Consider the following 17,081-nt stretch of genomic DNA (forward strand, 5'->3'; position numbering starts at 1 on the left):
TATCAAATATATATGTCTCTGCTGAGGCTTTTAGTAATCACATAAGCACTAATGTTTTGCCAATGTAAGCTCATAATTATAGATTATCAAATTTGGTCCGGCACTCAAATAATCCATGCCGGACTATATAAATGGCCAAGTGATCATATAATCAAAACCCCATGAGCTCTGCTTCAAAGAAATTGATAAATAGAAATGGCTTACTGTGTGATATGGGCTTTGCTCATTGTTGAAGGCCGTACGGTGACTATATGTAATACTATATAGTTGTTAATTTCGGTAAATTTTGTATCTTTTGGAGAGTTGTCTGATTGGCAATCATCCCACATCTTATTATTTTTTATATTTATTCTTTATGCATAAAGAATTCAATGATTGTATCTGAATTCTTGAGATATAATCAACAATTTCAAACAATATCCAGTTTGATTTTGACATGATCGGCTTTCAAATGTTTAACATTGCCGCTTTAAAAACTAACAGTAGTTAATTTTATTCTTGTCCAATCAAAACGTGATACCTGTACTTCCGGTTATACTTTCACTTTTGTTTTGAGAAGAAAAAATCAAGTAGCAGGTGTTTGTTAATCATTATCAGATTATGTACAGACGACAAGTGAGTAAACAATTATTACGTAGTTCTAAGTCTGATTATTTGTACTACATATAAAAAAATGAAAGGATTTTGATTGTATATTGTAAAATCTTTTAACAGTTGTATTATATTTACAATGTACATTTATAAAAAATGCTGATGTCATTTGGTTATTATAATTTTTATTTAATATAAAATGTGACAAATATAAAATTTGAAAAGCACACATCACAATTAAAATTCAGAATTTTGGCCTTTTCATTGTTTTTTCGCGTAATGTATAAAAAGGGTAAAAGGAGACAAAAGGAAGAACTTGAGCACCCCACCATGCACACTGTAAATATCTGTGTAAATATTTTAAAGTGGGAGTGCTCCGATATATAACAGAGGAAATTACCTGAACAGAACAGAACAACCAATTTCAAAACTCAGACGTTTGAATGGTTTTACACTAGTAATTTTGGGGCCCTTTATAGCTTGTTGTTCGGTGTGAGCCAAGGCTCCGTGTTGAAGGCCGTACTTTAACCTATAATGGTTTACTTTTTAAATTGTTATTTGTATGGAGAGTTGTCTCATTGGCACTCACACCACATCTTCCTATATCTAGTAAACTATATATCAGTAAGTCATGTTAGTTGAAAGCAATAAACATGTATAAATATGCCAAACTCAACAATCACAGTTATGACAGTAGAGCTTCTCTTGAAGAGAGAAATGATTTGATTCAATTGGAGAAATGATAGTCATGATAGTCGTGTTTGGCATATTTATACACCTTTATTGCTAGGAATTCAAACTCCAGTGGTTCATCATAGTCAGGGACTTTATTGAAAGTCCCTGAATGATATATAGGAAGATGTGGTGTGAGTGCCACTAGACTACATGTCAAATATATATTGTTTACATGTACAAAGTACCTGCATTTAAAAAAAAATCATGTAGACAATCAACAGGCTATATATCTGATCTGTCCCATTGGACAAGACCATGTCAAACAACAGTTAACACAAAAATAATTAAAAAAATCATAACCTGATCAGCAGCGGGAGATGCTCTGTTCCTTTAAAGTTCTTGGAAGGTTGACTGAGTAGATCCTGCCCCAAGATTTATTCATGATCTAAATCATGATAGTAAGTAAGTAAACATTAGTAAATCGGATGTGATCATCTTATTCAGTAGTTTAAGGGGGTAGACCTTGGTTCAGGGAGATAACTCTTTAAATCAGTTATGCGTTTGTAAAAGTCAAGTTTCGTCGATGAATTTTAAGCATTTGCCTGAAACAGATTGAAAATAATCTATGTATCCAAGAAGCTTAGAACATATTTATGAAAATGGCTGACACAAACATACTGATGATTTTAAGAGTTATTTCCCTTAACCTAGGTCTACCTCCTAAAATCAAACACATTTACCTTCGTTTACACCCTGGCCTGTTTAACATGTTTTAATACATGTAGGCAATTGATCAAATTGGCACTCTTTTGGTCATGTCTGTCAGCTGACATGTAAGTACAAAGTAAAATCAACTATAGACTGATTATTTATGCACACTTGGTCAACATGATCATGATGATGTTTTGTAAGTCATATATTTGTTTATATATGATGTAACTTGATTCAATAGTTTTTTTGCAAGAAACTGCCCTCTTATAAAAAAATCATGATAGGAGACACAAGCTTTGAGATATTTCAGATTACAATAATTTATCATTGTTTATCTTAAAACAAGGAATTATTTGAATCTGGAATAATTTTGAATTCTGGAAAATTGATGAGATATTTATGATGAAAACTAACCCAACTAAATTGGGTTAGCCATGCACGCATGGCTAAGGGGGGTTAGTTAGTTCATACTGAAATGATAGTGAAAGTAAAACGAACCTTAGCTATGCGCGCATGGCTAACCCTATTTAGCTGGGTTAGTTTTCATCATATATTTCTAATTAATTTTCCAGAATTCAAAACTATTCCAGATCTAAATAGTTCCTTGTTTTAACTGATATTTTTTTTCAAATTTCAGAAAAGCAACTAGACTAGTTGTATTACATGTATATATATATCCATATAAAAATTGTAATGTTAAACATGTGAAACTATTTAGATAAGTAAAATATTGATATTTCAGTATCCAGACGCTCCAGGTCCTGGTTCAAGCATGGGAGATAGTCATACACGTGTATCATACAGAAGAAATCCTAATTTCTTTGAGAGAATTGGTAACAGTTTAGTTGGAATATTAGTGGGTATAGCCTTACTGGTGGTGGCTTCAGGTTTACTGTTTTGGAATGAGGTATGTTCAGATAAGTCCTTTAAATGTGTGCATGTCATTGACTTAATATTAAGGAACAGAACTGTCAGGTTATACATGTAACACTAACAAATTTTGGGTATACCCGCAGCCAGCAACATTTTGAACATTATATTTGCATTAACACATTTAATAATTTAAAATAGAGAAGAGAAATGGGGAATATGTCAAAGAGACAACAACCCAACCAAAGAGCAGACAACAGCCAAATGCCACTAAAATCTTGCACCCGGAGGCGGTCTTCAGCTGGCCCCAAATAAAATTATGTTCTAGTTCAGTGAAAATGGAAGTCACACTAAACTCCAAAACATATAAATGAACTGAAATTAAAAAACATACAAAACTAACAAAGGCCAGATGCTCCAGACTTGGGACATGCACAAAAATGTGGCGCATTAAACATGTTTTGTGAGATCTCAACACTCCCTCTATACCTATAGCCAATGTAGAATAAAGAAACACATAGCAATTTGCACAGTAAACTCAGTTTAAAAGAAGTCTGTGTCCATTATCAGAATCGGTAACAAAAAAAAATCTAAGCAAAATGACAATGATGCATATAAATTAACAAAGGACTACTAGCAGCTACTTTAAATTTTTTATTTTTTTTGGATTCAAGCGTTACTGATGAGTTTTTTTTTAGACAAAATGTGCATCTGGCATAAATACAAAATTTAATCCTGGTATCTATGATGAGTTAATTTACTGACATGCCAGCTGAGGCCCAGCTCCAAACCTCAATTAAACTGATTGAAAAATGATGTCTTCATCATTTGAAAATTTAGTCTAGTCCCTCCCGTTATGATTTGCATGATTTGCTGCATCAGATATGTGCTGTTTATACTTTTGTATTGTACAACATGTACAATCATATACACATGGACCAGTGATGTATCATGATTTTACAAATTATAGGTGGAGAGTCTGCAGGGATACAAGGTTCTTTGACATGCTCATATATTTAACATACTGATGATAATAAGCTTGTCTGTTTTTCAATTAAATGAAATTAAACTTAAAAATAATGATATGTGGTATGATTGCAAATGAGACAACTACCCACCAGAGCACAAGTGTTGTGGATAAGGGCAATTATTGTGATTAAAGGTGACTGTACAGCCTTCAACAATGAGAAAAAAAACTTCTGAATTAACTTGTCTTTTAAAACTGAATTGGTGTTCTAGTAGTGAAATTGTTAATTTTGGTTTTTATTATGTTAACAAATAAGGGACATAATAAGATTTAAGATATGCAAGATATTAATTGATATTTATTATTATTCGAAAGCCTGCTTCACCTGTAGATACCCTTATCCATTAATGTGTTGTATTATTTATTTAATAATTAATATTAAGTTGAGCTTGGTGTATTAGATTATAATTATTTTTTCAGGGTAGAGCTGTGCAAACAGCAAAATCATTAGATGAAGGGTTAAGCATAGTTGTCTCCTTAGAAAATATAGATGTACCATTTGATCAAAATAATGGAAAACTTGTTCACTTAGCTGGTCCTTTGAAAACAGAAAAGGTAAGTGAATATAATAACAAGATTCAGCTGTTACTTTTATTTACTGAGGTAGAGGTGTCTTAATCAAATCTAATTGGCAAATAATTTAATTTGTGTGTTTTGGGTTTTTTTTCCGGCACAGATAATTACTGGTAATGGATAATGGGTAAATATCAGGTTACAGATTACTTTCTGATTCTATATAATTAGTGCCATCACCAACATGTCCAAGCACTGTTGAATGAATGAATGAATATTTTATTTGCGAAAGCATAAATAATATGCTATGGCAATACATAAACAAGTATATACAATGTGACAAAACAACAGATAGCAGAGAACAATACATAATATAATAAAGGTACAATTAATTCACAATACATGATCTAATTTTCCAAGCATATTTTAGATAGTTACAAAGTTTAATTGTGATTGATTTTGATTTTGCTTGAAGTAAATGAAAAAATGTTGATTATTTGTTTTCAACATTCAGACATTAAATCCTTTATTTTTGTGATTCTGGATTTAATTTGATGCACAATATACACATTTTTCCTGAAAGAAGTTAATCATAGGTCACAGAGGCCATATGTTGGCAAAACTAAAAGCATCAAACATTGAAGAGCAATAAACTCAGAAACCAAGTAAAGCATATTTCATAGCAATGTGATATGACCAACATTTTCTTTTTGATGGAGGAAATTCTGTGATTGACTTGGTAAGATATCAATTGGTAAATAACTTGAATACGGTACCGGTAATTGTAACAGACATTTTGTAAACTTCATGCATATCAAACACCTCTTTAGCTTATCTGAATATGTTATTTGTAGAATTCATTTAGTATTGCAATTTTGTTTTAACAGAGTCTTTTAGATCCTACCTATAATATAAGAGTAAATGCTGTGAAGTTGAGGAGAACAGTTGAAATGTACCAATGGGTGGAACATGAATCTAAAAGGTAATATTTAAGATTAAGCAGACTTTAAAAATGTATTCTATATTTTAGTATGCATACAACACATTAGAAAGGGGCATTGCTTGTTTATTGTCTGATTAAAGACCAACATAAAAATATTGTAATAAACACAACTGTTTAAAAAAATGTTCTCTAAGGCTACAAAAATAAGAACTTGAAAATTAATCTGTAAAAGAGGGACGAAAGATACCAAAGGGACAGTCAAACTCATAAATCTAAAACAAACTGACAACGCCATGGCTAAAAATGAAAAAGACAAACAAAAAAACAATAGTACACATGACACAACATAGAAAACTAAAGAATAAACAACATGAACCCCACCAAAAACTAGGGGTGATCTCAGGTGCTCCGGAAGGGTAAGCAGATCCTGCTCCACATGCGGCACCCGTCGTGTTGCTTATGTGATAACAAATCCGGTAAAAAGTCTAATTCGGTAAATAAACTCACGTTTAGTCTTTCTGTTGCAACATTCCTAATATAAAACCTTTTTGTGCTGAGGAAGCTAAAAGCAAACACCAACCAATCTGATACAACCAATATTAATTGCTGATGTACAACAAAATGTGCTGACCTTTTATCAGATCAATTATTAATGGTATTTTTATGCCTGAAGTAATCATTTTTGTTACTCCATTGTCTGATATTACCTTTTTCATTTTATACCAGTTACCACTCAATGCATACTGATATTTTCCATTTGCCATTTTTTTGCAGAGAGTACAACGAAGGAGGACAAACCAGAGTTGAAAAAACTTATTCCTATAGTAAGTTTGTAAAAAATAGCTTCTTAAGGGGGCTCGCGGGTCTAAATCAATTTTTTTTTATTTAATATAGGATTTCTCTATATTTTTCTATAAATGAACTTTATCTTAAATACTTAATAGAAAAATGAAATAAAAAAATGGGGTCATCGTTCATTTACACTCACAATCTGCCTTCGAAAGAAGCATACATTTTTGTTAATGTCCTTTTTTCTGTTGAACTAAAAGGAGAAATAGCGGTACAAATGTAATATCGAAATAAAAAAAGAACTAAATTACAGAAATCGCTTTAATTTTACAATTATTTAGTTTATGTACATCTTATTCCAAAACATCAATAAAAAATATAGGTCACCGATGAGTTAAAAAAAATATTTCAATTTTAATGACAAAAAATGGCATTTGTGCTCCAAAGGGAGATAACTTGGAGCTTTTTCAATGATATCTACATTTTCAAAGTCACCTGGGGCCAACACGAATGATTTTTGTACCATATGATAAAGTAACAACTACTAAAGGTAATAAATAAAATTTGTAATGAAAAATTAATGTTTATTTTTTTTCTGAAAATTTTATACCCGCGAGCCTCCTTATGAGGGTGTGTATGGGGGTTTACCAGTCTGCACTACTAGCCACTAGTTCAATGCCTCAAACTAGTAAAAATTTCTTCAAGAATAGTGGGCAAAATTATAAAAATAGAGAATAATGAGATGCTAAAAAAATAAAGAATTAAAAAATGAAGGACCCCCCATCTAGACTCTCTCATAAGTTTTTGTAAAACTTATTACCGGATCCTAGTTGTAAGTTAATTGCAATTACATTGATGCTTAACCCTTTACTCCATGGATATTTTTTTTTAAATACTTGATTCGCATAGGATTTTTTTCAGTAAAAATAATCATCAGGTTTAAAGTGTTAATGCATTGTGAAAACTAATATTTCATCAATGAAATTAAAGTCAGATATTCTCATGAATCTCCTTTTCATATTGGATACAATTTTTTTTAATTTTTTAAGTCTGATGCAGACATTTTGGAGACATAGCGTTTCAACTGAGGTACTTCACAGGCGTCAAAAGGCATCATTATGGAGTAAAGGGGGTGGCGTCAAAAAGCGTCATTATGGAGGAAAGGGTTAAGAAATTGAAATAGATGTATAGCAACCTTGGGCTATTGAATTATTACAAACTTGTGTTGTAGGGTCTCCGCAATGCTCTTTAATTTTTGCCCACACATCTATTAATTTTACAAACAAATACATTGAAATATAAGAGACTGGAATATTTGTATAGGATTTAATGTTTTTTTTTGTAAAGATCTAGAAATATTTGTCAACAGAATTAGCCATTTAGAATTTCTATGACTGGAATTTTTGATAATATTTTCACATGTACGAGGAGTGTTTCATACTTCTTGGAGCCTGTAATTGACAATTGTATGTACAGTATAATGCCACAGACAAATTGGTTACATGTGATGTTTTATTTTAGCACAAGAATGGAGATCAGATTTAGTAAGAAGTCAGTCTTTTGATAACATGGTTGGACATAATAACCCAACGTAAGTTAAATGTCACATATATGTGAGCTCTGTTGAATTGGTTTTGAAAATGATATATAATGTATAATAAGATAAATGGGGTATACATTAATGACAACTGCAATCCAACAACAAAATAATGTCATGTAATATGAAATGTTACAGCTTTTCATTTTAGACAGAGAACATCTTTTTTGTAAATGTTCAGTGCTCAACTGCTGATTCTGTCCCTTCAGCTTTCCCTAGTTGTTTAACAATACATCATTAAGCAAATAATTTAATTTGGATGTAAAGCATTATCTGATTGGCTGATGTTGTTTATCAGCTCATAGACATAATTTTGTCATGTGACCGTGACGTCATCAACATTTTTTCATGATTTACACCGGTTTAAAATGGAATTTAGAATTAAATATATGAAATGACTGTACTATTTTTCTGTCTATTCAAAATAACATAAAAAATGTGGGGCACACTTATAAACAAACCGCTACGCTGGTTATTCAGTGTGTACCACATTTTTGATGTTATTTCTTCATAGACAGAAAAAATATAACAGTCATTCCTTAAATAACTTTTAGTTTAAACTGTGAACAATCAAGAGAAAAGACACAAAGGACTGATATGAGCTCTAGAGTACTCACATTTACTGAAAGCTAGTTCAAAGCCCAAATTTAATTCATGAAATTGATATGGTAAATAAGCTGATTTTAGCAAACGATTTTTTTTGTGACTTTAGCAAAAAGAAAAACAACATGATTATAAATTGTCACAAATACATAAGGCTTGGATATTTCGTATTTATTACATCAAATATATTTCAAAATAAAAATAAAATCAATTGCTGTGAACTACTAGATAGGGCTAAACACAAAGTAAAGTATCAGTCTAGAAAAAATTGGTAACAAGACTAAACTATCAAAAAGTACACCTCAGTAATATTTAGTGTAAAGACATGTTACAATACTTGTTTAGCTATGTATTAAACTATTGAAGATACAATCAATTTTAGTACCAATAAAGATAATATCTACAATACTTTGCATAGAAAACCAAAATATGAACCCCACAATAAAACCAGGGTTGAACTCCAGTGTTTCAGAAGGGTTAGCAGGTCTTGCAACTTTATTTATTGTCTTGCTATGAATGGCTGATAAAGGTTCAAATGGTTGTCATGAATATGGAAGTATTTGCACATATTTGAAAAATTTAATACATGTTCATATTTTTTCTCTTTTCTTTCAATATTTTTTTTTATATATATCCTATTTATGATTTTTAGGTCAATGCCAGTAACTTCCCAAATGCAAACTGCAGATGTTGTTCATGTTGGTGGTTTCGAGTTGTCAGGAGGTACCAATTATAATATGTTAATAATGCAAAATAAGAAATAACATGGCTTGTCAAAATTACTGATACTGCGCTATATATATATGCATGCAGTACAACAAACCACATCAACCAACACATGATACCTTCTACATGTTCTAAAACAACACACATATAAAGGAAGATTAAAATATTTTTCCAGATACAGCATATCATGTGGTGGTGTTAAACCAGTTTAATATGTACCCAAATCCCACTCCCTTTTACCAGTATTTATAGATATAGGAAGATTTGGTATGAGTGCAAATGAGAAAACTCTCCATCCAAGGAACAATTTACATATGTAAACCATTATAGGTCAAGGTACGGCCTTCAACAAGGAGACTTGGCTCAAACCAAACAGCAAGCTAAAAAGGGCTAAAAAATTACTAGTGTAAAAAAAAGGGGAAAACCAACAGTCTAATCTACATAATTGAGAAATGAGAAACATGTATGAACTACATAAACAAACAACAACTACTGTACATCAGGTTCCTGACTTAGGATAGGTGCAAACATTTGCAGCGGGACTAAAAGTTTTAATGGTACCAAACCTTCTCCCTTTTCTGAAACACTAATTTAACATCACAACACAGAAAGACACACTGCAATATATCAATTGGAAGGCTTAACTCAATCAATAAATGCAAATTAATTATATAATAGTTCTTGAAAAACTGGTCATTATCGTGATATATGGACTGCCCACAGGACAGTGGTATTGACTAAGATAGTGATAATGACTGAGCCGAAGGCGAGGTCATTATCGCTGTCGCAGTCAATACCACTGTCCTATGGGCAGTCCATGTATCACGATGATGACCAGTTTTTCAAGAACTATTATGTTTATTTCATTGAGAAACCATGTTTTGGAAAATTCTCATAAATTCAAAATGCCTAAAGCGAACTCGAGTAGTTGTATGATTTCTATGGCAAAGAGTGAAGACCAGTCGTAGTAATACTGCCATTAATTTTAGTGCAATTTTTCAGTGTATAAATACTTAATCAAGTTCTCTTTAATTTGATTGTTAACGAAAACATATAATAAACAATTTAACAACTGAATTATAATATTAAAAAAAGGAACATGTTTTTAAAAAGTTACATCTCTCTAAACAGAGAAACCACGCCCCATCGGTCATTAACAGATAAACAACGCCCCAACGGTCATTATCAGACGGAAACCACGCCCCAACAGTCATTATCAGACAGAAACCACGCCCTACCGGTCATTATCATGTAAAAGTTCGTTAACGACCGGTTTTCTGGTCCGTTTTGTTCTGTTAATGACCGATGGAATTTATTACTGAAGAATAATGAATGTCATGTGACCCCTTTTTATCCAATAAGAGAATCTTATTCTCAACCGATATGAAATAACATACAATGAAATAATAAATTTGATTTGTGATACCTGAATGCAACTACATAGTTGATGAAAATTATAAGGGATAAATAATAAGGTCAAAAGTTAATAAACAGGTTTAAACAAAGTTTAAGTATGATACCACTGTGAAATGCTAAACAATTTTTAGAAAATCATCACTTTTGAAAAAAACTGCGTTATATATTCACAGATTTTAGACTAGATTTAATACCTTTTTTATTACTTGCTAGTTTTAAATTAATATAAATATTTTTTTATACAAATAAGGCCGTTAGTTTTCTCGTTTGAATTGTTTTACATTGTCATATCAGGCCTTTTATAGCTGACTATGCGACATGGGCTTAAATTTGCTCATTGTTGAAGGCAGTATGGTGACCTATAGTTGCTAACGTCTGTGTCATTTTGGTCTCTTGTGGACAGTTGTCTCATTGGCAATCATACCACATCTTCTTTTTTATATGATACAATTTGAATTAAAAATCTTGAACAAATTAAGACATGAAAAAGTAAATCTATGAAGAATGTTGTAAATTTGAAAGTATGGAAATGGTACCACATCAAATTAAATAACTCTTTAAATTTCATTTATTTAAAGTGCTTTTCTGTATTAACCCTCATCAGGAACACTCAAAGTCAACAAAGTATGTCAAAGCCAAGTATGTATGATGTATGGATTTGATCTGTTAGTTACTTTAAATCCTACTATGACAGGAAATGTTATATAAACTTTTTTTTGCTATTTTTCAGGTTTGGTAGGTAAAATAACAGATTTCAAGAAGATAAACCCTAGTGCTATGTCGCCACCATCAGATCCTAAGATACAGATGTTGGAAGGAGTTTATTATCATAGTCATTACCCTTTACAACCACAGGTTAGTACTGTGCATTCAGTTATTTAAGTGGGTACCAATTTTCGTGGATCGTGGAAAACGTACATTGTTGAGGATATGTAAATTCTTGGTTTTGCGAAAGTCTACATACAAGTTTATTGAAATTTTGTAATTTGTTGAACATTCAAAGTCATGGTTCACAAGAACTCTAAAAACCATAAAAATTGGTATCCAACAACAATTATGAATCCACAGTAAGTTGATATCAGGTATTACATCTCTATACAATGGTTTTGTGAGAAGTCTATCTTACTATCTACAATCTGCATACAGTTTGCTTAAAATGTTTGGTTGGTTTTGAGAAATTATAACCAAGTTATCATTATTGTATTTGGGATACCAATTTTCATTGATTTTTTTGGTGTATTTTAACCACGAAAAATGTTTCCACAATCCATGAAAATTGGTTGCTGATAAAATGCTTTTTTTTTGTGGGTATCATTTTTTAGTAGTTTTTGGAAAGGTAACAAGTTTGTGGATTCTTGAATTCATGAATTTCATTTTCCTTGAGAGAAAAAAAATCAAATGAAAAGATTGAAGCCATCAGAAAAGAAGATTCTTGAAAATAACCATGTGTTGTTTAACATGTTTAATAAAGATCTTTTAGGGACATTGCAAAATAAGGTGTTCATTTTCCCTGACTTAATTGTCCTTTAAAACTAAAAACATTCAACAAAGGAGTAGGTCCGGTAAGGGCCGATTTTGGCCTCAAATTTCAGGTTCATCTAACCAAAGTTTTTGAACACTTTTTAAACACTTAAGTGTCTGTTTCAATTGATTCGATTCATTTATTTGAAAGATTTTAACTGATTTAGCCATTAAAAACGCTCTGATTCAAGGTTAAATATGAAAAATTTATCAAATATGCCAAAAAACGTCACTTTTCAGATGTTTTTGTCAAAAATGAAAGTGGCCGCATCCGTGTTCATCCTTAACCTTTATATATGTTGTGTATTATCATAAAAATACAACTTACATTTCAATATTATGAATGAACACGAATGCAGCCACTTTCATTTTAGACGGAAACCGTCTAAAAATTAACCAAAATGCTTCAATTTTGACTAGCATGACTAAATGATGCTAGAACGCGATATTTGTGCATTGTATTGTCAAAAACAGCTCATACTTATGTAGCAAAAGCATTTTACTTCCCAAAATGTAGCTTAAAGATTACATTTTCACAATTTTCTAAAACTGCTATATTTTGGGGCCAAAAAGGGGTCTTACTGAACCTACTCCTTTTAACTAAATAAATACTTTCTGAAATAAGGTGATTAATCTAAGCTCTCAAATAAAAAATGTCTCATTTGATGGAAATTGCAAAGTTAACATTTTAACACCTGTAATCAGAAGTGATGACACTTATTAACCGGAGATCAAATGAACAACAGATTAATGTAGATGTGCATATCTACAGAAATTTGTGATTCCGTTTTTTTCTAGGAGGTGCCCCTTTAAACTTGTGATTTTTGCCTCAATACACTACTGCAACAGTGTCATCTCAATTATGATTTAATTTTTGTCGCAGAAAGCTCGACATAGGGATAGTGATCCTGCAGCAGTGTTAACTAACTTCTTAATACCTTAATATTTTGGAAGTAAGAAGACCTTGATCCATCATACTTTGTATATAGATGCCTTATGTTATGAAAATTCTATCTGTCATATGTCCATTGTCCTTGACCTCATTTTTAGGGTTCAGTGACTTCTTGAAAAAAAAGTTAAGATTTTTAGTATAATTAATTTTTCTCCTATTATCTATTATGAGTAATAGGATAACTATATTTGGTATGTACTTACTTTGCAATGTCCTGATCATCCCTGTCAGACAGTTTTCACTTGACCTTGACTTCATTTCATGGATCAGTATTTCATGGAACAGTGATCAAGGTTAAGTTTTCATGGTCAAGTCAATATCTCAGATACTTTAGAAATAGGTCAAATATATTTGGTGTATTGAGTGTTTGAAAGATGTACATGCCCTACTGACATGTGTCATGTGACCCTGACATCTTTTTCATGGTTCAGTGGTTTAAGATAAGTTTTTGTGTTTTGGTCTTATTTTCTGATACAGTATGCAAAACGTCAACTATATTTTAAGAGGTATGTGTCAGTCTAGCATGTATTATTTGACCATGACCTCATTTTTAAACAGATATATTTATTTGAAATCATATTGAATAAAGGCAAGTTCTTATTATTCATGTTATCGCAAGGCTCACACAGTCTCAATATTTGCATCAATAAAAATCTTGCAATAACTTCTGAATTTTCAGTATGTGAAATTTTCAACATGTCTATGGCTTGTATGAATCATTTCTTAAACAACAGACAAATCACAATACACCACACAACACCACACAAACCACATGACATTAGGCACTCATACACAAATCATGATACATTACACAACACTCAAAGCACAAAACATAACACAACATCACACATAGCTCATAAGATTACACAACACCACACAGAGCACATTACACAACAACCAGAGGCGGATTTAGGTGGGGGGGTGTGCAGGGGGCCCAGGTCCCCCCCCCCTTTTTGGGAAAAAATTTGGTTGCTTATATAGGGAATCACTGAAGCGTGACTGGAGTGAACACCCCCACACAACACAACACCACACAAATCATGCATGATACATTACTCAATTCCCCACAAAGCACAAAACATAACACAACACTGCACAAAGCACAATACATCACACAATACCATATAAAGCATATTACACAATACATCACACAACACCACACAAAGTACATGTCAATGCATACAATCGCCTAAAGCACAATTCAATGTATAGAGTTTGAAGTTACTGAAACAGACTCAACTAAGTACATGTAGACTGGTTCTGTGTGATACTAAATGAATTGTATATGTACATGTCATATCAACGTCTTATAATGTCAATAGATTCTTCAGTGAAAATCTAATTTTTAAAAGAAGATATATTGAATTTTGTCAAGTACTTGCCAAGGGGACCACAAATATAACCTGAGGACTCATTATGTTCAAAACAAATACGATTTGGAGTCTTTAGTTTATCCTTTTGATCACTTATCAGTACTTTACTATCCTGTCCATCTTTTGATATAAGTATTATTCTATTAGCTTGATAGTCTGCTAGAATAATGTTACCATAAGTATCTGTACAAAGTCCCTCTGGCGCTTTTAGATCCTGATTATATTTCCAGATCTGTTTACCTGATCCATCAACACAGTGTACTGCTTGACCATTATAATCACTATATGTTACTCTATCATTATAGTAAACAATGTTCTCCAGTATTGTTTTACTATGTACTTGTATTGACTTCAGTTTATTTCCTTCCAAGTCTATAATACGGATTTCATTATCATCCAAACCTACGGCAAAAGAATTATTAGAGAATGATAAACCCCTGCAATGTTTGTCTAATTTGATAACTTTGATAACTTTTTCATCCTCCATATTGAAGATCTTAATGACTTTTTCTTGAGGATAAGTTATGGCAATAGTGTTCCGATTGATCTGTCTAACATTGAATGCTTCACCAGGTAAAGGTAATTGTTTACACAGTTTACCATCAGAAGTAAGCAGGATAACATCCTCATTTTCATCCACTACTATAACTCTTCCATTCATCAGACAAATCATGTCAGTAACCCAAGTCATCATTTTAATTGATAAATCTATCTTTGCCTCAATATTCATTGTCATGTTGTTTATGTTGGATTGTTCTTGTGATTGGACTTGTGCTTCCCTCCTCCCACACGTTTCTCTGTTACAGTCTAGTGCTGTTTTTACAATTCTAACTTCTCCTAAGGATTCTAAGGATCCTAGTAACTTGCTTAGTATCTTTTCTATGTCATCTTTTTGTCTTATGTTGATGTCAAATTCTTTGGCCCTCTCATCACTTTCCAGATCTTCAACATATTGTTTACATTGGTGTACCTCTTGTTCAATCTTATGTACACATAGAAATGATTGCAGCTTTGAACTATTTGATAAAACTGTATATAAGTGTTCTTGCATTTCATTTAATTTCTTCTGTTTTCCTTCAATTTCAGTTATTAAATCTGCTGCCTTTGTTTTCTCTTGATTCAAGATGGTGTCTGTCTCATTTCTTAACTTTTCCTCAAGTTGGGTTAAATCATCATTTACTTTCTTGCGAATCTTTACAATTGTTTCTTGTAAGCTTTCACATTCTTGTTCACCTTTGCTAATGTTTTTAGATTTGCTATTAATCAATTTGTCCAAAAAATGTAAGATGGACTCCATTTGTTTTTCTAAGGACTGTGTGGACTTTTCAATATTTTTTTTATCCACAACACTTGCTAAACCTTTTATTCCAGTACATTTTGAATGATTAGTAGAAATACAATCATCACAACAAGGTATTGAATGACTTGGGTAGTATAAGCTGAGCTGTAGACCATGGTTGTCGCATTCTGTTTTAATAACAGGAATTGATGGTATATATCTTTTGATATCAATGGTCTTATGATTAAGTGCTATTTTGAATCGTTTGTGATGACCAGAACATATGGAACAAAAGCCTTCATCACAGTTGTAACACCATAAGTCAGCTTTATTGTTTACTTTTTCTTCTTGACAAGGTCCACATGGTATAGGTTTACTGGAGGCCATGACCTAAAACATATACAAGATAAATGTTATTTTACATTACTGTCAAGGTCCAAATGTTTGATGATGAATAAGAGGAGGTATTGGCTTTAATTAATTTAGATAGGGACAAAACAGCATAAAATTCCAGATTATTTGAAGAGGTCAACACATTATCTTCAATCGGGAAAATTTTCATTGTACTAATGAAGTCAAAATCGTTCAATCTGCGCAGAAATCTACAATGTACTTCCTTTTTCCGGTCTTGTGTGTATGAAACTTTGAGTAAAATATATATTTATCAGTCTAGTATAAAATAGGAAGGAACGCAATACCAATTTCATTTTTTAATAATTCCTTGATATGAAAAACGTAACCTGATGATAGCGTTTCTTTGTTTACATTGCATATGACGTCATAACTTTAATAACGTCACAACTAAAATCCCTAACAACAGAACTAAAATCGGAAACGTTACGGTATTTCTGTTTCTTTTTTTTTAACAAATATGTAAGGTACAAAAAAATAATTCATACAGACTTCGTCCCCATTTACAGGTACCGGTAATGCCTGACTCATATTAAACGATTACTATATAAAACTGAAAACAAAACTTGAAAGTGGCCAAAGTTAAATAAATTTTAAATGGTTGGAAAGAACTACATCCTAAGAATTTTCTATTTTTGGTGTAAGGCAAATAGGTACCTAGAAATAGATAGTTCTAACTCTCTTGAGTCTATAATTCAAGAAACATGCACCTCTCTACAGTCAATACATAACAAAGCATTAAATAGAACAGCTAATATTTCGACAAAATACCTCTTGATGTTGTTGTGTCAATAGTTATTTCAGCTATGTGCATGAGTAGATAATTGTTTTTTCCTTCAATGTTTCTCAAAATGTCCATCAATCAGGAAGTTAATTAGGACATGTTTACACCTGATTCAGGTATAAATCAATAAGCATTTAAAATGATTGACCCAGATATAAATGAAAATCAATTATAATTTTTCTATCATTAGAGGGATTTCAACTTTCTGTTAGAGACCATTGGTAAATAATTTAGTTCTTCTAAATACCAAAAAAAATCTTTAAGAAAAATTAGATGTATTTTTTTCTGATCGATCTTGTT

General features: G+C 31.8%; 1 protein-coding gene across 1 annotated transcript in view; it reads left to right on the plus strand.

Moving 5' to 3' along the window:
• Positions 1-533: 533 nt before the first annotated feature.
• Positions 534-17,081, plus strand: part of LOC143077590 (transmembrane protein 43-like) — a 36,091-nt gene continuing 19,543 nt past the window's right edge. The window contains exons 1-8 of the mRNA XM_076252979.1: positions 534-615; positions 2,720-2,884; positions 4,295-4,429; positions 5,275-5,369; positions 6,105-6,154; positions 7,641-7,710; positions 8,972-9,042; positions 11,192-11,316. Coding sequence (XP_076109094.1) covers positions 601-615; positions 2,720-2,884; positions 4,295-4,429; positions 5,275-5,369; positions 6,105-6,154; positions 7,641-7,710; positions 8,972-9,042; positions 11,192-11,316 — 726 coding nt within the window. The 5' untranslated portion in view covers positions 534-600. The remainder of the gene's footprint in view (positions 616-2,719; positions 2,885-4,294; positions 4,430-5,274; positions 5,370-6,104; positions 6,155-7,640; positions 7,711-8,971; positions 9,043-11,191; positions 11,317-17,081) is intronic.

This window comes from Mytilus galloprovincialis, chromosome 1 (genome assembly GCF_965363235.1).
Source record: "Mytilus galloprovincialis chromosome 1, xbMytGall1.hap1.1, whole genome shotgun sequence".
NCBI lineage: Eukaryota > Metazoa > Mollusca > Bivalvia > Mytilida > Mytilidae > Mytilus > Mytilus galloprovincialis.